Raw genomic sequence first — 23,645 nt, 5'->3', positions numbered from 1 at the left:
TAACGTACGTCTGTCGAGACAATCTGTTACTGGGCTAATCGGGATCAATGATTGAATTATATTTCAGAATCTTGTTCTCGTACTCATTTTTAGGTAGGGCCCTGATCACTTGTTATTTTTTCTTATTTCGGCACTTTTAAGGGGCGAAACTGAATGTTTTTGTTGTAATGTTGTAGTGACCTCAACAAAAATAAATGAGACGACCAGAACCGAAAAATTCCGCGGTATTACTACGGAATAGGGTCGTTGAGAAGTAAATAGACCGGAAGGTTTACACAAGAACTAGAAAAGAGAGGATCGTTGCATACCACATGAAACAGTGCAAACTTCAAAGGAAATAACTAATACATTCCAGAGGAAGGAACACTTCATCAGTTGCTCTTATAAAAAAGCCATCTCGAATTAAACGCAATGAGAGAAGTACAATGGATTATTGGTTCATGATGGGTTTTGACAGCCCACGTTAATTTCTCTTAAATTTCTTCACTTCTTTCCCGCTACTGTTAAAATTGTAACGGTTCTACTTTTAAAAGGAGGTGCTATACTATACTCTAATAATTCTACCGTACCTACGTATTCGTTTATTTTTGTTTTGTCATTGTTTTTAACTTAATAACAGTAGGTAATAATATAATAATAAACTAATGTACATAAAACACTTTCCACATAAACAAACTCTTCACGAAACTCAATAGGATGAAGTTCAGACTAACCAACCAAACCGTTGAATTATCTGTTCCTCCACTTCATCACCTAATTAGTGTTATTGTCATATCAAGCAATACTTTATCAACACAGTGACAGTTTCAAATTTGATTTTAGTACTTACCTTTTGGAAATTATTGTTGTTGTAAAGGTTGATTAGACCAAGAGGTATTGTTCATGAGAGGCAAACTATTAAAAGAACTAACATTACAAAGCTCTTGCGGAATTTGGAATTTACTAGATCTGCTCGTTTTAATTCTGCGCAATGCGCCTTACTGCCGAATTTTGTGTTCCAGAAATGCCCTTTTCATAGTTCTTCATATAATTAAAGATTAAAGAATCAAAATTTATGTTTGTATTTGATCGCTTGTAACTGTGTAATAAAAAATACTCAAAATACAAAATCCAAAAAATCAAAAAATTAACCTGTGTGGACTAAGATATTAACGATACGCCATTATACCCCAATTTCTAATCTATCTTTGATGATTAGAATGAAGTTCGTCGTTTCTCGAGTGGTGTATGGTCATTTGTAATTTGTTTCTGCGTATGGTTCTCCTCGTTTGTACCAAATCCAGTGATAAGTTAAGAAAATATCTGAAAGTGGAAGATAATTATAATAATAATCAGTTATCACTACCTAGAAATAAAAACCTGTAATAAAAGATATTGATATCGTAACTGTTTATTAAAGTATATTTAGCACCCCGCCGCTTGTATATACGAAATGCTTTAGGTATTTATTAGTTCTAATCTTTTAATCAATCGAAATTGTCAGCAGCACATGAAAACGTTAGTACTGTACTTGCGTACATAGCAAACATGAGTCGAATTTTATTGTTTATGTTCATTGCTAGTGTTTTCTTGACTATGTATGGAATTGTTGATGCCGCATGTCATTGTAGACTAACATGTGGGAGTAATGAAAAATATGAGTAAGTAAAGCTTCTGCTATTAATAAACGAACATATTTTATTTAATAATTTACATTGCAGGAAGGTATGCAAACCGCCCGGTATATCACGTCCTGCCACGTATCTCTGTTGCCCAAAATAACATAAATTTTCTCTATATGGCGGCCTACATTGACATTTTACAGAATGTTGGGGATGTCGAAAACAATAAATAAATAACAAATGTGCTCTATTATTTGCATTGCCCCTCCCCCTCCCCCATTTTTGAATTTTAAATCCACACCACAAAAACTAAAATCCCACACTTTGTACTGTATCAGATTAAAGTAATTTTTTTCGAAACATGTTTGGTAATATGCTGTTCGGACTGAACTTGCTTATTAATACTAAATCGCCTGATTTCAGAAAAAGAACAAATCATGTCAATTTCCCGAATATTTGGGAACTTGCACAATTGTGAGAAAGATTGAATACTATTAGTAATGGCTTCTGTTTCTTGTTTGTTTTTATGTTAGTAGGGGAGCTCAATAGGGGATTTTGGGATTTACTCAAGCGCTTTAGATTAAATTAAGGTGGGTTGACTACGTGTTGAAGAGTGTGCATTTCATTAATCTGACGATTTTAAAGTGACGTGAGGGAGCGGGAAGGTCATTCGCGAGCGCGTTGGAAAATTGTTTTTATTGTCGAAGGAAATTGTTCAAGAATAACAGAAGTAATTTAATCTACCGATTTCCACAGGCCAAAATGAAACAAATCGCCAGTAAAGTTCAGTGCGTTCAGCAGTTGAAGCGTGTCAGTTCACTGAAATCATAGGCGATCGTGCCATAAATTATACGTCCAACGCTTTTATACACGGGGGTACTGTATGCGAAATACTGTACCATTAGGTGTGCAAGTTTCAAATGACGTTGTTTTCATGAAAAGTAAGCAAATAGTTAACAACAATGGCAAAAGATTTTTTATTCAAAGTATCGGCCCTCGCTTTCTACACATTTTGTCCATCTCTCAGGCAATTTATGGATACCATTCCATTAGAAAGACTCATCTTTCATTGACATCCATTCATCGAGCCATTTGTGCACATCCTCGAAAGTCTTGAAGTGTTGTTGAGCCAGTGCGTGTCCCATCCAAGAGAAGAGGTAATAGTCAGTAGGCGCCAAGGCTGGTGAATACGGCGGTTGGGGTAAGGGTTCCCAACCAAGTGAAGAAATCGTTTCTTTGACCACATTGGCTGAATGTACAGGAGCGTTGTCATAAAGCAGAATGACTTTGCCGTGTCTTCGAGCTCATTCTGGGCGTTTCTCGATCGATGCGTGGTTCAAATTGATCAGTTGTTGTCGGCAGCGGCCGGTATTAAGTTTTTCGCCGGGTTGGAGAAGCTCGTAGTACACCACTCCTTTCTGATCCCACCACACACACAGCATTGTCTTCCTCCCAAAGCGATCCGGTCTTGCACACGATATTGATGGTTCTCCTGGCATTACCAATGATTTTTGCGTTTGGGATTCTGAAAATACACTCATTTTTCATCGAAAGTTAAAAGCCGATCCAAAAAACCCTTTCTTTCTTGGCGTAAAAGCAGCATTTCGTACACAGTTTTTCACTTTTTTATCTGTCGTTCGTTCAGTTCGTGTGGACCCCATTTTCCAACCTTTTGAATTTTTCCCATGGCATTTAGGCGATCGGAAATGGCTTGACGAGTTACATTCAACTGCGACGCCATCATTTGTTGTGTTTGTGTAGCGTCTTAGTCCAGACCTACCATTGCAATCTGCCTTGCCTCTCTGCTCTGGATCTGTGTTATCTCTAAACCACTGGTGCACCTGATGTTTAACTACTAAGGTGTATTTTTTAGCTGCAGTTTCAGTAGGTGGTACGAAAGCCATGTTTGCTAATGGTCTGAAACTGATATCACGGATTGCTTGTTGATTGTTGTGGTTGGTTTTGTTACTACCAGAAACAGCAATCCTTAGTAATTTTGTCATCAGCTTAGTTATGATTTTCCAAACTGTATCTTCACGAACTGCTTTTTGGTCTACCTCCTTAAGCGCGTCTTAGACTTGGCACTTGGTCCGTCGAAGACAAATGTCACACTTTTTTTGCAGATAACAGGAATACGAACTGAACATTTGATCGAATATGTATCTTTTCTACCATAAAACTTCATCGTACACGTGTACTGTACTGCTATCCAAAAGGGGTACTGCCTGGAAGAGGTTTAACATTTGAATATGGTGGATCTTTGCTATTTTTGCTTTCCACCCACATATTTGTATGTTTAAAAGTTCTTCTTCAGGTTGTTTGGCGATAAACGTCTCTTGAAAGAGCTTAACGACCACAGGTTAATTCGATGCGTGCGAGGGACAACTTTAAATAGCATATAGGGCGATTTACTCATCAGAGAGAGTGTGTACCTTCAATGTAGAATGTATTTAAGGCCTAATCGTCAAATTAAAGACAAACAACTCCAATTTCAGTGAAGGTATAAGCATTTCCAAAAATGGGATGCTTCTCTTATCACGCAATTTTAGGATAGTGAGGTAAATGGCGATTATTGAATTTAGTTCAACTTAGGGCCGTGGCATCCAGTAGGGCAACCGGGCAAGTGCCCTAGGCGCCAAATTTTGCTAGGCGCCAAAAAGTCCTAAAATTTTTTAAAATAAAAATTATACAAAAGTATTTTACAAAGTTTTTATTTTGCAATTTTAAGTGCACTTGGCACAGGCTATTGTTGCCCAAAATAACAGAAATGTTCTTTATATGGCGGCCTACACTGACATTTTACAGAAGTTTGCAGATATCAGAAACAATAAATGAATAACAAATGTGATCTCTTATTTGCATTGCCCCCCCTCCCCCTACCTCCCATGTTAGAACTTTAAATTCACACCAGAAAAACTAATAAAATCGCACCTTTTGTACAAAATCAAAATGAGTCATATGAAGAAGGCAGAAACGTTGAATGATGCCAAACGGTGCTCTTTGCTGATTAAAGATGATAGTCAATTTTCAACACTACGCCTGATTTCAGAAAAGGAAAAATCGTGCCAGCTTCCGAATATTTACTTGCACAAGAGGGGAATTGAATATGGTCAGTAATAGCTTATCAGTATCAGTAGTGCCATCTGCTTACGTTTCCATGTGTGTATATGATGTTCAGGTCTACTGAATCAAGTTAGACAAAAAGTTACGTAAAATCAAATGAGTGAAGAGAGCACCACCATTTTTCTCTACTTTTTGGCAATGGATACACTGAAAAGTGGACGTTTGGCTATGGGTTTCTTCTTTACTCCCTTTTCTCCCCTTCCAATAGTTACACACCTTACAAAAAAGCGATAGGTACCCGGTTCGGTTAGCATTAAATAAACCGACGAGGAGATGGACAGAAAGTGATATTATAATATCACATATTGTAGACTGCACTAAAATGCACACCCCAAATCGATTTAGCTTCTTGTGGTCAAATTTTAGGTCTGTTTGGAGAGGTACGCTAAAAAAATCTACAAAACATGTTAACGAACTGATATAGATTAGTCCGATTTTAGTTACAGTTGCAGGAAATTGAGTATAGCAAATAAATATAACGCCCCAAATAGCACCATACTTCCCACTTTACCTGAAAATAACCCCATCATGAGGTGTGCAGACAAAAAATTGAAGTGTGTCTATTGTTTGTATTTTAGTTAATTTTTTTTCAATACGTGGACTGAAGGACCATAGCTATATGTTTTGTGGTTTAAATGCTAATTACCGCCGAACCATACAAATACTTCAACCAAAGTTGGGCACGTACCTGGCGTGGCTGAGTTGCTGATTTCGGTGAGCTGCTGTACCGGCTGAATGGGGGCCCCCAAAGATTGTTTTGGTTTTTCACTTTTTCAATGAATAAAATGCACGTGAAAACTCCTACATGCTTTACTGGTTCGCACATAGAACTTCTATCTCCCCTTCTCTCTTCATTTTTAAAGTGTTTTCGCGACTCCGCCCGAGTGCCCGATTGTACTTGTATGATTTTAAAATTACGCGCCGAAACAACTGAGGTTTAAACATTTTTCCGCCCACTAAAACGGATGTTTTACAAATAGAAATGCATAATTATAACACAATTACCCACAAGGAAAAAAAAAATCAACTAATAGAATTTTTAAACTAAATTCCCAAGATTTGCTCTTGTAAATATTTCCCCTTACCAAAAAAAAAAAAAATTTTTCATTTGAATTTAGGACATTGCACAACAAACAACATATCTATGGTTGGTACTTATTTATTGATCTTGAGTAGGTAAGGGACATAATTTAATAACAGGACGCTTAAACAGTCCGTTTTGTGTCCTTACCGTGACAACTCGTGTTTGGCCGTCTGGGCCAGAATGTAATTCAACTATGCGGCCTAATGCCCAATGCAAAGGTGGCTTGGTGTCATCCTTTATTAAAACCAAAGTATTTAATTGAATTTTTACAGAAGGATCTGTCCACTTAGTGCGCTGTTGTAGGGTGTTCAAATACTCAAGTTTCCAACGTCTCCAGAAATCAGATTGTAGTCTTTGTATCAATTGCCATCGAGATAAAGTGTTTAATTTTAAATTTTCAAGATTCTCATCTGGACAAGAATTTAAGGGTTCAAGAGTTAGAAAATGTCCTGGAGTTAATGGAACTAAGTCGTTAGGGTCGGAGCTTTGCGCACAAAGAGGACGCGAATTTAAAAGGCTTTCGATTTGTGTCAAAAGTGTCGACATTTCTTCAAATGTCAAAAGTTGCTGACCTATTACACGTACTAAATGAGATTTCACTGATTTAACGCCGGCTTCAGCCAGACCATTAAAATGTGGGGCGCCTGGTGGGTTGAAGTGCCATCTAATTTGCAAAGATTCTGAGGCGAATTGAGATAATTTTTCTAATTGGTTTCTAGCTCCTACAAAATTTGTACCACAGTCGCTGAAAATGTTGGTGCATTTCCCGCGCCGTGCAACGAAACGACGAAACGCAGCTATGAAGGCATCCGATGTTAAGTCCGAAACCAGTTCAATATGGATGGCTTTAGTAGTACAACAAACAAAAATGCACACGTAAGCCTTCATGACCTTCGCACCTCGGTGCCTGCCCATAGTTATTTTTAATGGACCTGCGTAATCTAAGGCAACTTGAGAGAAACATTTTAATTGGCAAATTCGAAAGGAAGGTAAATCCCCCATCAATGGGGTAAAGGTTTTAGGTTTTACCCTAAAACATTTTACACATTGTGATAACACCTTTTGGATTGCTCGACGAGCTGATAATATCCAAAATTGTTGTCTAAGAAGATAATGCACGGTATTTAACCCCACATGTAAATGTTTCCGGTGCATATTTTCAATAAGTAAATGCGTTAATCTGTGGTTTCGAGGAAGAAGGTAAGGATGTTTTGCATCAAAAGAAAGATCGGAGTGCTTTAGACGACCGCCCACTCTGAGGCATCCGTCTGCATCGAGAAAAACAGCTAACTTTCGAAAAGGTTTCGGTATTAAGGCCTGAGTCCTAAGTTGTGAAATGACATCCGAAAAAGAACAACTCTGGACATGCCTGATTAAAATTCGAAGAGCATTTTGATTTTCTATTTCCGTAAGTACACCCGAATGATCTCTTGACTTGGCCTTAGTGTTGCTAGTAAATCGAAGTACGTAACCAATTATATGTTGAATTTTAAGTATAGACGAAAATTTGGTTACTAAACAATCTAATGGGTTAGGATCCTGCGTAACAGCGAATGTGCAGGTTTTTTGTTCGGATAGAGCCACAGATTTTCCCAGATTGGATCCATCCATTGGCACAAGATCCCATTCAGCTCGAGGAAGTAAAATCCAAGGAGGACCTTGAAACCATAAGGGATGATTTATTAGGTTGCTGGGTGTTAAACCCCTACTAGCGCAATCTACTGGGTTTCCATTTGTGCGGAGAGCTGGATAACCACGCTAAAACTACTTGAGAATCCGTGAAAGCCAACACTTCATTGATAGAAATTAGCTTGCTAAGAAGGTCAATAATAAATTTAAGCAACTCTGCCAACAAGGCAGCACCCAATAATTCTAAGCGTGGAAGGCTGACCGTCTTAAGAGGCGCGACTCTACTTTTTGCTATAACTAAAGAAGATTTTACGGTGTCATTTGGTAATTCAATTCGAAGATAAACTGCACAAGCATAGCCTTTTTCTGAAGCATCGCAGAATCCCAAAAGTTGACACCTTTGTAGTTTTTCGGCAAAGATAAAACGCGGTAATGAAATTTGTGATAACCTCGGAAGTTCCAGTGGAAACTGCACCCAAATGTCACAAATTGGTTTGGCCGGAATCTCGTCCCAACCTATGCCAGAAATCCAAAGTCGCTGCATAATGTGTTTTGCCAAAAATGTTACCGGGGAAAGGAAGCCTAAAGGGTCGAAGATTCGGGCAATTTCTGACAAAATATTCCTTTTCGTAGGGGGTTTATTTGATATGGGAAAACGAAAACTTGTCGACAGAGGGGTTGTAAAGAAGACCAAGAACCTTTATATTACTAGAAACCTCTCTATCAAACGAAACGGGAACTTGACAATCGGCAAGCTAAAGACGACAATAATTTAAAATGGTTGCTAGCCCATTTCCTCAGCTCAAACCCACCGGCTTTAAGCAGAGCAATTATCTCTTTCTGTAAGGCCAAAGCAGATTCCAGAGAGTCGCTGCCAGCACAGATATCATCCATAAAAGTATTATTCAAAAGAATATCAGCAGCGTTCGGATACTTAGATCTCTCCTGTTTTGCCAGCTCTTTCAATGTTCTAATTGCCAAATAAGGGCTGGAGGTGACGCCAAAAGTAACCGTGTTGAGACGATATTGCTTTATGGGATCATTCGGATTAAACCGCCAAATTAGCCTCTGATAATCTCGATGTTCAGGCGTAAGTTGTATTTGCAGATACATTTGTTTAATGTCGGCCAGAAAAATTATAGGAAACACACGAAATTTAACTAAGATTCCAGAAAGATCAGCTTGCAATTTTGGACCGGGAAGCAACGTATCATTCAGACTGATTCCCTTGGAACCTTTTGCTGAGGCATTAAAAACGACACGGACCTTACTAGTGGTTTTTTCTACCTTAATCACTCCGTGATGAGGCAGATAACAAGAGTGTATTGGCTTGGGTTCGTCAGAAGCAATTAGAGTCATGTGCCCATTTTCCAAATAATTTCTCATGAATTCCGAATACAAGTTATACAACTCAGGGTTTTTAATTAAACGAGATTCTAAAGATTTAAAACTACGGTATGCTATGGTGAATGTGTCTCCCAGATCGGGCTCACTATGACGAAAGGGTAAAGATACGATAAAACGACCCGAGGGGTCTCTGGACACAGTTTTTCGATAGATCTCTTCACACTTTTCTTCCTCCGGAGCTATCTGTGGTTTCGCTGCGATTGCTTCCAATTCCCAAAATTTTCGAATATCACTATCAAGGGAGGAATCAAATGAAGAAAAATAAGTTTGCAAATGAACGGAAGGCGTTAACACCTCTTGAGCTTTTCCTAGAAGAACCCAACCAAATACAGTTTCTAACGCAGTGGGTTGCCCTGGTTGTCCTAAAACGCGACCTTCCTTTAGGATACGAGCAAAAGCTTCTGCACCTAGTAAAAGATCTACTGGTGCTGGGATGTGGAATCGATCGTCACCCAACTTTAAATTGGATATATGCGACCAACTGTTGGTATTTATAATGTGAGAGGGCATCTCTGTACAAAGATTAGGAAGAACCAAGACATCAAAGCAAAATGTAGGTTGGGTTTGACCTACGGGGCGAATACTGCAACTGGCTACTCCGTTGGTACAAGCTCTAGCTCCATTAAGACCTTGAACTGGTATTGAGAATCTTTTCTTTGTCAGACCAAGCTGACTTAGGCACTTTTGGCTAATGAAATTTGCTTGGCTACCAGAATCTAGGACTACTCTAACGATTTGATAGTTTCCTTTAGAATCCAAAATTTCCACTCTTGTTGTAGACAACAAAACTGTGCTTTGAGTAAATGCATTTGCTAATGACGTGCAGTAGTTTTGAACCTGATTTTCGGGTTGGGATGTACTTGCCTGTACCGACGATAAATTACTTTGGTTGTGTAAGGATTGTGCAGAAATATTTGCATTAGTTTTAGACGGCTGAGGAGAGCTTTGAGCATTAATCGAGTGCGACGAAGAGTTTATGAATGCGTCGGATTGTGCATTTGTTCTATTTGTCTCAACGGTTTGAGGTAGATGCATCATAGTGTGATGCCTGTATCTACAAACACGACAATTAAACGAAGAAGTGCAATCTTTCAACAAATGATTGTATCTAAGGCAGTTTATACAAACACGATTCTGTTTTACAAAGGAAAATCTTTCAGACGGGGTTTTGGAAATAAACTCCGGACACTGAGCTAACGGGTGTGCCATTTGGTTGCATAATTTGCAATTTTGGCTATTATTTCGCGCAGCCTGATTTTGGTTACTATTATTTTTCAACGGTAGATTTTTTGGAGGTGCATTCTGGTTTACAAGCAATGCGGATGTTACTGGAGTTTTAGAAAAACTAGGTTTTATAGTCCAGTCAAATAAGAAAAAATAAAAACATTAATCGGTAAAGATCTGAATTTTGGTATACATGTTCATTAGTGTTCCCTATTGGACATACTAAAAGTCCCCGTCAAAATCTGTTGCGCTCGAGGCGCCATCCTGGAAAAAAGGAGCACTTCTTCAGTTTCTTGCCTATATATCGACAACAATTATTGATACGGAAAAATAGTTCAGATAAAAAATATAGTTTATTAAATTGCCCACAAAAAATCATATTAAAATTTTTTTGTATGTCCAATACTTTAGCTATAATCCGACATCGAATAGGGAATCAAGTATCCTGAGCTCTCGAAACAGTCGCGCAGATATTTTTTTACAACTTTTTACAAATCATTAAATTCATTGAAAATTCTACCAGTATTCTTATATATGCGAAGTCGTCGCACTCAAGCTTGGTATGAGACACGTTTAAAGGTTTCTTATAAAACTCTCTCTCAATAGAACTTTCATCTTCAATGTGAGCACTGAGTGTGGACTGGGAGCCTTCAGTGCAGTCCGAACAGGGTCAAGGTTATTCTGAAGGTCTGATAACGATGTCGGTTTTAATATCTCTCACTAACAGGCACGTTATACTTATGCAGATAGGGCGTTCTTCAGCTTCAGAAATCATTTCGTTGCTCCAACACTTTTACACATTTTCGCTTACCTTTTTGAAAAAAACATGATGTATCATCAAACATTATCTCATTGCTAGAATGCTTTATCGCACGACGATTCTGTTCATTTTTTGGCTCTGTTACAGCTATCGGTGTAGTCATAAAAAAGACGGCCCTCCTTCTATAACTACGATACGGGGCCTAAACGCGTTCTGACGTATTCAACGTGAGATTACAGCTAAAGTACTGGAGATCCAAAAAAAATGTAAATACTCTTTTTTATAGGGAATTTAGTAAACTATATTTTTCATGTAAACTATTTCTTCGTGTCAGTAATAATTGCCGAGAGATGGGCAAAAAACTGGAAAAGTGTACCGTTTTTCCAAGATGGCGTCTCGAGCGCAACAGATTTTGACAGGGACTTTTAGTATGTTCATTAGAAAGTCCCAATAAATGTGTATACCAAAATTCAGATCTTTACCGATTAATGTTTTTATTTGTCCAAAATTGCGCTAATTTGACTGGACTATTACGGAATTCGAAGGTTTTGAAAATTTACCAGGGGAACTAGAGTTTGATTGTGAAGTAACAAACTGAACTGATTCTAAGGCTTTACACTGCTTTTCCAGAAACTCTTTAAGGTCTTTGTAGGTAGGTATATCTTTTTCAGTATACTTCACTTCAAAGGCTGTTCGTGTGGCACTATCGAGTTTTTGCAATAATAAATTAAATAGAATAAAACACCAATGTTGGACGGGAAACTCTAATACCTGCAAGGCAGACAAATTTTCAGTAAATACATCTAAAAGATTCCGAAGGTCCTTATAAGAACTTGTTTTCATGGAAGGAACGTTATATATCTCATGCCAATATGACGCAGCTAAAATTCTTTTATTTTGATATCGATTCACTAACGTGTTAAATGCAATTAAATAATTGGCATCTGTGGTTTGAATTGACTTAATAAGGTTTAAGGGTTCCCCCTGTACAAATGAAATTAGGTATTGAAATTTGTGTATGTTTGCTAAAGAGGAATTGTTATGCACCAAAGCAGAAAACAGATCATAAAAAGTAGGCCATTTTAACATGGTGCCATCAAAAACAGGAATGGTTATTTTTGGTAATTTTATTTTTTCATCCTGGCTGTTTATTGACACAAGGCTGTGGTTCTCCTTACTGGGGAATAATTTATTAAATATTTCCTTTGTTTTGAAATAAAATTCATCGGTACTTTTCCTTATTACATCTTGTGCTTCAAATTCTTTTTCATCAATTAAACCGATAACTTCGTTATGAAGTTCATTAAATGATGTATAGACTTCTTCTAAACTGTCATACTTAATTTTGAATAAGTTATGCTGAGAGGAATCGGTTTGAGATTTGATAGCTAATGTGTAAGTCTCACTTATTCTCGTAACAGCAACCTTACGTCGCTGCTCCATTCTATTTAAACTCATAATCGGATAATTATAATGAATTTTTATTTGCTTGTAACTGATTAACGAAAATTTTCAAAATTCGAAAGATATTTATGGAATAAGCAATTTCCAAAGTTATTTGCGATGAGCAAAGAATAAACAAAGCTCACAATCTAAATTGACTAAATTTGAGACTCCCTGAACAACAGAACATTAAATGGCTCAGTACAAAATACTCTACTAATTTACTCCAAAATCCACTATATTAACAACAACCCACCTTCATCTTTTGTATTATTTATAATTGATCCAATGACAAAATCCAGTTCGTACCTAAACTCTCTGACTTTACTTAAATATTACTTAAAAATCATATGGCAAGATATCTAACTGTAACAAAAAATAGAGTTTATTCGTTGTGCAATTTTTCAGTCAAAGGTGGAAACTTTACAAGAACGTAATTACTATGATTTTCAAGTTTTGGCTTGTTGTTTTGAACAATATCGGCCCCTTGACTGGCACCTGCGATAACAGCGTTGAAAGTCAAAGTTATGTGATAAATTTTTATCGCAGTGCGGCACAAAGGAACACGAACTATTTTAATAAATAATGCAAAATGGTACCTAACTACGGCGAAAATTAATTTAAACCTTGATAAATTTTAAGATTCACATCCGTCGAAGAAGGATCAAAAAATGTTTGTATTTTAGTTAATTTTTTTTCAATACGTGGACTGAAGGACCATAGCTATATGTTTTGTTGTTTAAATGCTAATTACCGCCGAACCATACAAATACTTCAACCAAAGTTGGGCACGTACCTGGCGTGGCTGAGTTGCTGATTTCGGTGAGCTGCTGTACCGGCTGAATGGGGGCCCCCAAAGATTGTTTTGGTTTTTCACTTTTTCAATGAATAAAATGCACGTGAAAACTCGTACATGCTTTACTGGTTCGCACATAGAAGCCTCTCTCTCGCCCTTCTCTCTTCATTTTTAAAGTGTTTTCGCGAATCCGCCCGAGTGCCCGATTGTACTTGTATGATTTTAAAATTACGCGCCGAAACAATTGAGGTTTAAACATCTATAAATGTGCAAATAATTGAAGTATAAACGCTGGTATTTAGATTGAAGTTGCGGAGGGCGCTAACTTTAAAACAAAAGTATAAAGGCGAAGAAACGAGTCCGAAAGCTAATGCATTAGGTAATAATATTACGTGTACTTTTTTAATTGCTTTGTAAAGGCAGGTAATTAAATTAAAAGTTGCAGAGTAAAAGAAATAGACTACCAATTTGCGCCTAATTAGAATGAAATGCCGAGTTATCCTTTTAAAATTTAATTTTTCCGAATACTGATTCAGAGCGGCGCATATTCTCTTTTGGTTACATTCAGTTTCAAGAATGATCTAAATCCTTTAAGCGAAAAACGAATTTGTATCGCATATAAATTCATGAACGCTTCGAAAAGAAATTCCTTAAAAGGTGTCATTTCAGAGAGATGGTATATCACTTCAGAGCTATAGAGGTATAGAAATATATTGAGTTACTTTATTGTTATTGCACTATTTCACATACCCTACATACATTTGCTGTGATAAAGAGAATGTCAATCGTAAAAAACCTTAAATACAAATAAATAGTTCCAATATTTAGCCCCTTTGTGAACATCAGTATATGTGCTGAAGAAAGGTTTAAAATATAAAACATTGGACGTGTAAGTTCATTATAAGCAGGAAATAAGAATCGCCCCACTTTTTGCTTAAATTTCTCGAGCTTGCGACTGCTAATGAATTTAAAATAAATTGCTTCTTACTCCTTTGAATTTGCATCTCGAGATAAAAGATAATGCTTGCATTACAAATGAAAATGTAGGTAATTACTTCCGTCAATTCCTCCTACTAACAACTAAAAGATTCTATAAGCAGAAACTGGGGAAATAAACGAAGTTACCATGAAAATCTAGGAGACAAAACGTAACTTTGCTCTAGAATCTAGATGGCTGGAATGGAAATGGTGATAAAATGTAGGATGTAATTAAAGGTCATGTTACAATTAAAGTTTGTATAAACTATTGGATAGGTATAGACAGCTATCAGGTAGTGAATGCAATTGGAAAAATACATTCGCAAATACTACTCGCTAAAATAGCTATGTGTTTTAAATGGCATATTCTACCAGAGCTGGGCAGTATTCAATTTTGTAAATACTTTTTAGTATTCAAATTCTTTAAAGTATTCAAATACTTTGTAATTAAATACTTTTATGGAAGCAGTATTTGTATTTGCAACTCAAATATACTTTCACAAATATTTAGTATTCGAATACGTCGCAAAGTATTTGGATACTTCGTAAAGTATTCGAATACTTCGCAAGGTATTTGAATACTTCGCATAGTATTTGAATACTTAACCTTCCTTTTTTTTCCGGGTCGATCTGAGACAATTTTTTTTTCGGGCCTCAAAAAAAGGCAGTGTATAACCTTCCTTTTTTTTTACCAAAAATCGACTACACCAAAATTTCTCGGGAAAACACTTTTTCTTATTAATTTTGGTGCGTAGAATCCAAAACAATTCGTACTTTTTCGATAAGACTTCTCAATCAAAAGTTATAGACTAGAAACCAATTTCGAAAGAAAATTCAAAGGGCTGTAACTTTTGAACTAGTAGCCCAATCTTGAAACTGTTTGAAATTATGGATTCTACAGCCACATTCTATAAGAAAATGTTTTTTCCCGGTCGATCTGAGATAATTTTTTTTTGGGCCCCAAAAAAAGGCAGTGTGTAACCTTCCTTTTTTTACCAAAAATCGACTACACTAAAATTTCTCGGGAAAACACTTTTTCTTATTAATTTTGGTGCGTAGAAACCAAAACAATTCGTACTTTTTCGATTAGACTTCTTAATCAAAAGTTATAGACTAGAAACCAATTTTGAAAGAAAATTCAAAGGGCTGTATCTTTTGAACTAGTAGCCCAATCTTGGAACTGTTTGAAATTATGGATTCTACAGGCCATATTCTATAAGAAAATGTTTTTTCCAGGTCGATCTCAGACAAATTTTTTCCGCCCTCAAAAAAAGGCAGTACTTTTAAGTTATTCAAATATTTGAGAACAATGTAGAAATGTTTAGCGAAAGTTTCCATTGTCACAAAATCAAATATAAAAATCCGATACAACTGAATATCGAACGATCCTGGAGTGAAACTTGTTGTCTCGATAGTCTACGTAACTTAAAAACAATATCTTATATCCCATGTGTACCAATTTTCAAAGCGATTGCACGTTTCTAAACAAACTATCATGCACACGGACAAACGGATAGTAAAAAATGGATCTGTTCCAAAATCGCTAGGATTAATTTCTGAAAGGCGTACGTATCATGTGCACGACGTACGATCGCTTTGAAAAATGGTACACGTATTCTTAAGAATATAACTGGTATAAGAAAGGTCCTGGTAGGTACCTCCTATATAAGAATATAATAATAATAATACGCTTTTACTCCTCTTAAATTTGTATATAACAATAGAAATATAAAAAAAGCTAACCCCATACAAAGTATAACGTGATTTTTTAAGTAGTATTAAGATTTTTATCTAGTATACTATTTTAAATTTTTAATGTATGTGAGTGACAAGTATTTAAATACTTTTTACTGATTCGAATACTTTTCAAAGTATTCGAATACCTTTGAAAGTATTCGAATAGTTTTGAAAGTATTCGAATACATTCTAAAGTATTTGAATACTTATTTAAAGTATTTGTATTTTTTTTTAAAGGAACAAATTGTTTAATGAAAATAATAGAACAAGAACAAATTACATATAAGAACGGGGTTTTAAAACATAATAAATTTCATCAAAAGAATTACTAAAAAAAGGTAAAGTTCCTAAAAAACATTCGGCTTTGCCTTTTTGAATTTCTATACCTATCCGTTGGTAAATAAACTGGGTTGAGCGGGACTCTCCTGTTTTTTGCCTAAGTCTTTTACCAATTGCCGCTGTCATCATTTTCGTATTTGTATACTTTTCAATGTATCTATATCTAGTATTCGCTTGTGCTGGACGTAAAAGTATTTAGTATTCAAATACCTTTTATTTGTGTAAAGTATTTACTATTTAGTTTAGCTATTTTTTTGAAAGTATTCTGCCCAGCTCTGTATTCTACTAATTATTTTTGTAATCTACGCTAAATTTGGAGTAAATTTGCTACAGCGACGCTCTTGAGATTTTTCAAAATTTAAATATTTACACTACTCCACCAAAAAAGTTTCCTTTTGCAAGGTGACTGATACGGGCCCATTATTTTCAGTATGTGTGCATGGCCGAAACCACGGTCGAAACCTTCTCTGGACAACTGTTCAAAAAATGTATGCAGCGTGCTCAGGAATGCTTGTCAAATGTTGTATCTTATTAAAAATGCGAAAATTTTTTCGAGAATGGGGGATTCCGTTTTTACAACAATGAATTTTATACTGAAATTAAGAGCACGTCTCTACATCTGAAATGAAAGGTCCGAAGTATCTCAACAGCGTCATTACAAAATATTTGCAAAGATAAGCCATTCGGAAACGTTTGAGTAAGGGTATGGGCGTATGAGCTTGGAATTGGCTATTTTTTCTTATGGTAATTGCGGGGATTTACCTTTTTGATATTTGGTTATGAACATCCATTGCATTTATGAGGTTTAATTCTAAAAAAATACATCGCTACAAATAGTTTCTGTAACAACATAATAGAGACAAGTGCATGACTTTTCACCAGAATAAAATATTACGATGATTGAAGCATTCCTCTTTAGTATGCATCGTACTGTAATTAATAAAACAAGGAAGCTTCATAAATGTATAGGTACCCGCATGCTTAAGCTATTACGGTTATTCAATTTGAGAGAATTACGAGACCGCACCTAGAGAAACAAAATATAATCGTAACGTTGCGTTGGAAACCAAAGTGGCAAGATAAGCTTTGTCACTGAACCTGGACCTAATTTAACGTCTGTGGTGTGTAATTGTAATTCTGAATTTAAATCCTATTAGACTGATATATGTGAAACGCAAATGAATTCTGTAGTAAAATGTTTCGAAGTGCCTTGAAATCCTTTTGTTTTCGATTAGAATGTATTATGCTTTCCCTGTTAGAATAAGACGGATGTCGAGAATGGTAAGCCATAAAACCCTGCCTAGGATTGACAAGACACGCTCTAAGCGCATTGTCAAATTTTTAATGCTGCTACTTTGATCCTATAAATAAATTATTATAGGACGACAATGAAGTTCCATTAGAAACGAAAACCTGTTCATCATTTTTTAATATTCGGGACTGAAACCTTCCATGTTTGTTTATTGCATACGACTATAAAATTTTTATTGCGTGTAATCGTAGCTCTAATTACAAACCCTGAAGATGGGTAAAATTCCACCAATCTGGGCACCCTTGAAACATTGAATCCTTGACTATCTACACAAAACCGCTGAAATTGCCACAATCACAATGTAGAGAGTTGTACGATATGTTTATTGTTTGCGTAGTCGTTTTGGGTATTACCTTGAGTATCCCTTTACTAATTTAAAGTAGTATAAGTAACTGTGCCGGTAGTTATGTAGTATTGGCATTGAATTTAGTTATAAATTCAAGGGTATTGCTACACACTTCGTCCTCATCGTCATCCATGACACGGTTCAGAGCACAAAATGTGTATTTTACATTGGAATAAATAATGCATGTTAGTGAAAATATTATGATTTTTTGGTAGGTTGTAGGGTGACTACGATGCAAAGAGATCAAGACATTTGATAGCGATTCCCCAAACATGAATTTGGTGTAAGTTGCCTCAGACAACTTGTAATTTATCAGCCGTAACAGTCAGATAGCTAAACGTTTCCACCTAATCTGTCGAAAATTGAAAGCAAATGGTGAAATGAACCGAGCAATCTTTACATAACGCTTACGTTGGGAAGTTCATACCAAATTTAATTCAAGTTTGCTTTTAATGAATAACAGGCGTTGCGAATAAGCTAAAGAAAGTAATCCTGCGCTGCTCGACGGTTTTCCTGCAAATTGAAAGTATAGAGTAGCTGATTCCGATATACACGGTGACTTAAACTCGGATTTCCGCATGCAGTGAATATTGCAAATCAATACTCGCAATGAAACCTACATTACCATCGATATCATACATCAACGGCCATAAAAGCTCAAACAGATTTGTTTAGGGTTAAGTACTTGCTTCCACCTAAAGTTGAAACTATCAAGAATGTGGTATATAATATTTGATTAAAATATACTTTATCGACCATCAATAAATAATTCGCTCAGATCCTGAGGGACACCACACACAAGCCTTTATGCGAAACAAGCTACTATAACAATGCCTACCTTATAGGTAGCTTATCAATTTCACAATAACGTTCCTGTCCAATCTAAACTTTTCATTCCTTTCAGCTATGAAGGCTGCCATTCTAATTCAAAGATGGTACAGGCGATATCTTGCAAGAATGGAGGTTCGTCGCCGCTATACTTGGACGATTTTTCAGAGCATAGAGTACGCGGGGGAGCAAGACCAAGTGAAGGTGAGTTTAATTAATGTAATTACATTCGGGCCAGCCAGTTCAAATGATGTAATTGCGTGACCATTACAATTAATGTGTTTTTCCACCTAGTAACCTAACGATTGGTGTATAAAGTTATTTGTTTCCGTATACGCGGGTCGAACGTTACAATTGATAGCAGATAATAAATTTTGTAAAGAAGGGGCGGATAGGCAGCGAAGACGGTATTCAGAACTACAACGATAAATCTTCCGTGATTTGTAACCCAAGAGAAATTAGACAGCGCGACGTCTTGTTCTGTACGTCAAGCAACAGAATTTATACGCCCAAATTATAATAACTACATTAATTTTTCACTTTAAAAGTTTAAACAATTGAAAACTTGGTGCACGTTTCATATTTTCTGCATAAAGGTATGACAACTTGATAATCCGGAAAAAAGTTCTGTCTCCCTAAAACATGCTGCAAGATATCCAATGGTTCGATGCAATCATTATTAAGTTTAATCTTAAATACTTGATAACGGATATGGATAATGGATATGGGCCAAGAAACTGTTACAAACCGAAAATAAATTACTAGAAGATGTTGAGAAAAATTAGTAAACGCATGAGAATATTAAAAAGGAAAGGTAATATTATTATTGTGTCGATAATAGGAAAAATAAATAAAAGCCGATCCGAATGGAGGAGGGTTAAAATGGGATCAGCTGTTGGAGATGGAAAATGGTTTTTCGCGATTTCCAACGAAACTGCACCTCCTATCAAAGAAAGTTAAAAGTAATACAAAGTATCTACAAGCTACAACCTTTGTCTGTTCCGAGAAAGACGAAATTTAGTGGAAACACACATCAGAATCAACATATTCATTTCTACATTTTATTTTGATGTTTAATCTGCAATCGAAAATAGTCATGGAAAAAATGCCCCAGGGTGTTCTGATGTGAATATCCTCCGTTGTTTTTATTGAGTTAACTGTTGCTGTTGTCGAAGTCAGAGAATGTTCAGTATCTGGTGGCCCATAAAGAAACGATACAACTTTTGACTGCGTAATTGTTTCGTACATGTGCAGATATTTATTGATGATCGATTCCACGCTAACCTTGTTCTGCCAAACTACTTTGTGCAAGTAAAAAGATACCGCCTACGTCCCATTACATGCACGGTACTGCTGGAGTGTATTTGTGCATTGATAGTCGTAAATTCGCTTTAAAGCTGAGAGCTTACATTTACCTGAAGACATTCTGTGTGAAAAGTCATCGTGGAACTGGAGCAAAGTCATAATGTCAGTAAATAATTTGCCATACCTTATTTATACCGATATTCATCGAAATAAAGTAATGGATGGATCTCTTTCGATTCTATTTAACGGATGATTGAACTGTATTTAAAGATAAAACTTTATGTTTTCTTAAATATGATATGTATATACTTCCAAATATTGACGGAGTGTTAATAATCCTGGTAACGGATCATATCAGTTAAACAATGTTTCTAATTAAACTATGCATTTGTGTGTATAACACTGTTCATTTACTTTTTCATGCTCACAAGAATATAGATATTTTCCCGTACTGTACGGGAATGCAGAAATCACCTGCTTTGTGATGACATAAACAAAACAATAATATGCCATTTTTCCGACTATCGACTAAAAAATAACGTTTTCTGACAGATGACCTGCACGTTAAGTTTAACGTTTTGATACATCACAGGGATGATTATTAATAGGAGTTTCTCAGACCAGCTAAAGGGATTAATTTAAACGCCTTTATCAGCACTCTAGACATTGTATAGGTCTTTAAGAAAACGCTTAAGCACTTTTAAGATGCTTTATCGGTTTTTAAGGGTATTTAAGAGCTTTGATTGGATGCTTTCTCTCTATGAGCTATTAATGACCTCTATCTATAGTCCTTTAGCAACTTATAGACGAATCAATAACAACACCAAATCTTCCCTCTTCCCTATACTTGCCATTTATTAATGCGATTATTAGCGACTAGTTTCGACTATTAAACGCCAACTTCTGACTTGATAGAAAATGATTTATACATCTGTAAATGGTAATGAAGTTATAATATGACTTTTAGATTAAGAATGAGCAAGGAAAAGTGTTTTAAATTAATCACCTATTAAAAACTCATTGAAAGCCATCTTGAAATGTATATATTGAAATTTAATCATAATATTAATCTAATATAAAATATTTTGTTTATAATAGACTATAATTAAATTACAATACTTAAAGGTCCTTAAGGCCCTTTAAATAACCTGAATACTGGATACTGAATAATGGTTTTTAAGATACCGACCAGCATTCTGTGTTTTAGTGTCCTTTTAGGAGCTGTTAAGAGCCTTATACAGTGTCTTTAAAATCGTTCAATGCCTTCAAACTTCTAAGGGTTGAACCTGAACTTTTAAGCATTTGTAAAGGTCTTCAAATCTCCTATAGTCTCTCTAATCGGTAAGATTGTATTTTAAAGCCTTGATAAGCCTTTGGGGGCTTTCAAAAGGCTGTAAGGGTCAGCTACAGTCCTGAATGATTAAAAATAGCCGATCAAATTTTTACGTTTTCGTCAAATGTTTTGCTTAGAAATACGGGGAGACACTTTGCTCACAAGCAAAATCCTGAATGGAGATTTTAGATCGAAAACTGACAAGAAGTAGTTCTTTTCAGCAAAACAATTTGACGAGAACCGACCAAATTTAATTACGATGTTTTTAAGCACGTGGGACATTCGACATGATTATAAAAAAACACTTTTTCATTGCCACTATTTGAGCTCTACAAGACAGTGTTTAGAGATTTTCAATACAACGTTTCGTTTCGTTTCGGAGAAATCATTATCAACTTTATTTTTTGATATGGCCGGAAAAAAAGTAGGTACATTACATACTGGATGAAGTAGCATTTGAGCGTTGTGCGCGGGTACACCATATGACCATACTCTTGAAACCAACACTTTCCAACGTTTATATTTCGGTTGTTTTGGTTTTGCTGCCATATCTTCGGAAGTAATCGTTTTTGATTTTAATAATAACTCTTTAATTGCAAAACTTTCCCTAATTTGAATATCGTCGTATATTCTATGGTTTAGGAGATCCCCATGATATACATCCTTATCTTGGACACGGTGTTTAAGTAAAGAAATGAGTGGTGGAACTGCTGTAATGCTGTTAGTGTCATTCTTCCCTATGTATGATATGTAAATGTAAAATAAAGAGAAAGCGCAAATTTTTAGACTTACTGGGTGATCCAAAATAACTGAGGACAGTGGTGAGCCGGTGATTTCGGAAAATATAGTTAATATATAGGTGGCCATGCATTGCTTGCAAAAAAACCAAGATCGGCAATATTCAAAGCAAAAAAAAAACCAAACATTTTAAGTAGCGCGTAACTCGCCTATTCTGGATCATATGGTACTTGATGTCCTCTAAATTAATAGACGTTCCAAACGCCCTTTGTGAGCACCTCCTCCGATACTCCGCTCTTGAGATATGAGGAACTTTAACCGATCACGATAAGGGAATCTTATTTGCACTGGTCTACTTGATAGCTAATAAGTGACACTGACGAGTTTCATATAACAATACAAACTTATACTTTATACATTTATTTCTAGAGGAAATTGAAATTGAGAATATGCTCTGGGGTAAAACCTATGAAATTCGAGCGCCAGGAAATTTAATCCTCTGAGTTTAATAGAATAACATGTATAGTCGATCCTTGGAAATGTAGCTTATTTAGTTTAAAATCGGAAACTACATAGACCTAAGTACCACTAGAAGTAAATGTGATACAAAACACGAATGATGTATAAACCACTCCATATTTTACCGTCACTCAGAATGTAGGTTTTGCTTAGTTTACATCCCCCGAATATGTCCAAGAGTGGTATTTCGAAGGTAACAAATTATAACTGTGCGCGTCAGAAAGGAAACAAATAAGTTCGACAAAAAAAACCGTTAAGATGTATGTCAAAGTCTGGAAGAGAAAAGGAATACTCTTCAAGCTAGGAAATTAAATTAGGGTTCACGGGGACTGGAGCGATTGCCGAGAAGTGGATAATGTTGTAACCGAAAATTCTTTTATCTTTGAATCATAGCGTCAATTTTCAGTGTGTGAAAACAAAAGATTAAATCTAATACAATAAAAAAAGCGTGAACCATAATACTGCATGGCCTTCTGCGAAATTTGATTTAAGGCATCTTAGTTTTAAGGGCCCTTAAAAAAGCTTAAAACAACTTTTATCCCCCTTATTAGTTTATGTTACAATTGATTATACAGGATGAAAGGTCTGACTAGATCCAATCCATGATAGTTTGACATTACCTACATGACAAAAAATCTGTGCCTTTATGTAATTTACTAATTTTTTTATTGTATTCACCTGGGGATCCCGAAGAATACCAGAATTTTACTTGATTTACTATAGCATGCAAAAATTTACTAGCCCCTAGCCCTCCCCTCTAATTCTTTCGGCTGCAAAGCGAAGGAAATTGACGTGAATGGTCAATCGGAAATACGTGATTTGTTGTAACATAAATCATTACATCTTCCGTGTATTATATCATTAATTTTACATCCAAACCGTGCCTAATCCTTGATTAACGAACAATTTGAACGTGAACTTATCGGTCTTAGCGGATTACTACATAAAAATGGACGTACATCCAGGATGCGGTATTAGAGATCCCATTTGGACTTAGAATTCCCAAATTGCTTTTATCACAAGATATCGAGTTAATAATTGTTAACTATACGTATTACTCTCATCGTTCATGTAAATTGAATTTATAAGATGAAAGCCGTTCTATAAAACGATATATATTTTATTAAAATCGTAATGAAAGAA

The 23,645-nt window shown here is 35.9% G+C and overlaps 1 protein-coding gene across 1 annotated transcript in view; it reads left to right on the top strand.

The window, feature by feature from the left end:
• LOC116167976 (serine/threonine-protein phosphatase rdgC) overlaps positions 1–23,645 on the top strand; it is a 144,757-nt gene that overhangs the window by 77,484 nt on the left and 43,628 nt on the right. Inside the window, exon 3 of the mRNA XM_031483602.1 lies at positions 18,684–18,811. Within this exon, the coding sequence (XP_031339462.1) occupies positions 18,684–18,811 (128 nt within the window). The remainder of the gene's footprint in view (positions 1–18,683; positions 18,812–23,645) is intronic.

This window comes from Photinus pyralis, unplaced genomic scaffold, assembly GCF_008802855.1.
Source record: "Photinus pyralis isolate 1611_PpyrPB1 unplaced genomic scaffold, Ppyr1.3 Ppyr1.4_LG4, whole genome shotgun sequence".
In the NCBI taxonomy this organism is placed as follows: domain Eukaryota; kingdom Metazoa; phylum Arthropoda; class Insecta; order Coleoptera; family Lampyridae; genus Photinus; species Photinus pyralis.
Note: the sequence above shows the minus strand (reverse complement) of the source record. Positions and strands in the feature narration are given on the sequence as shown.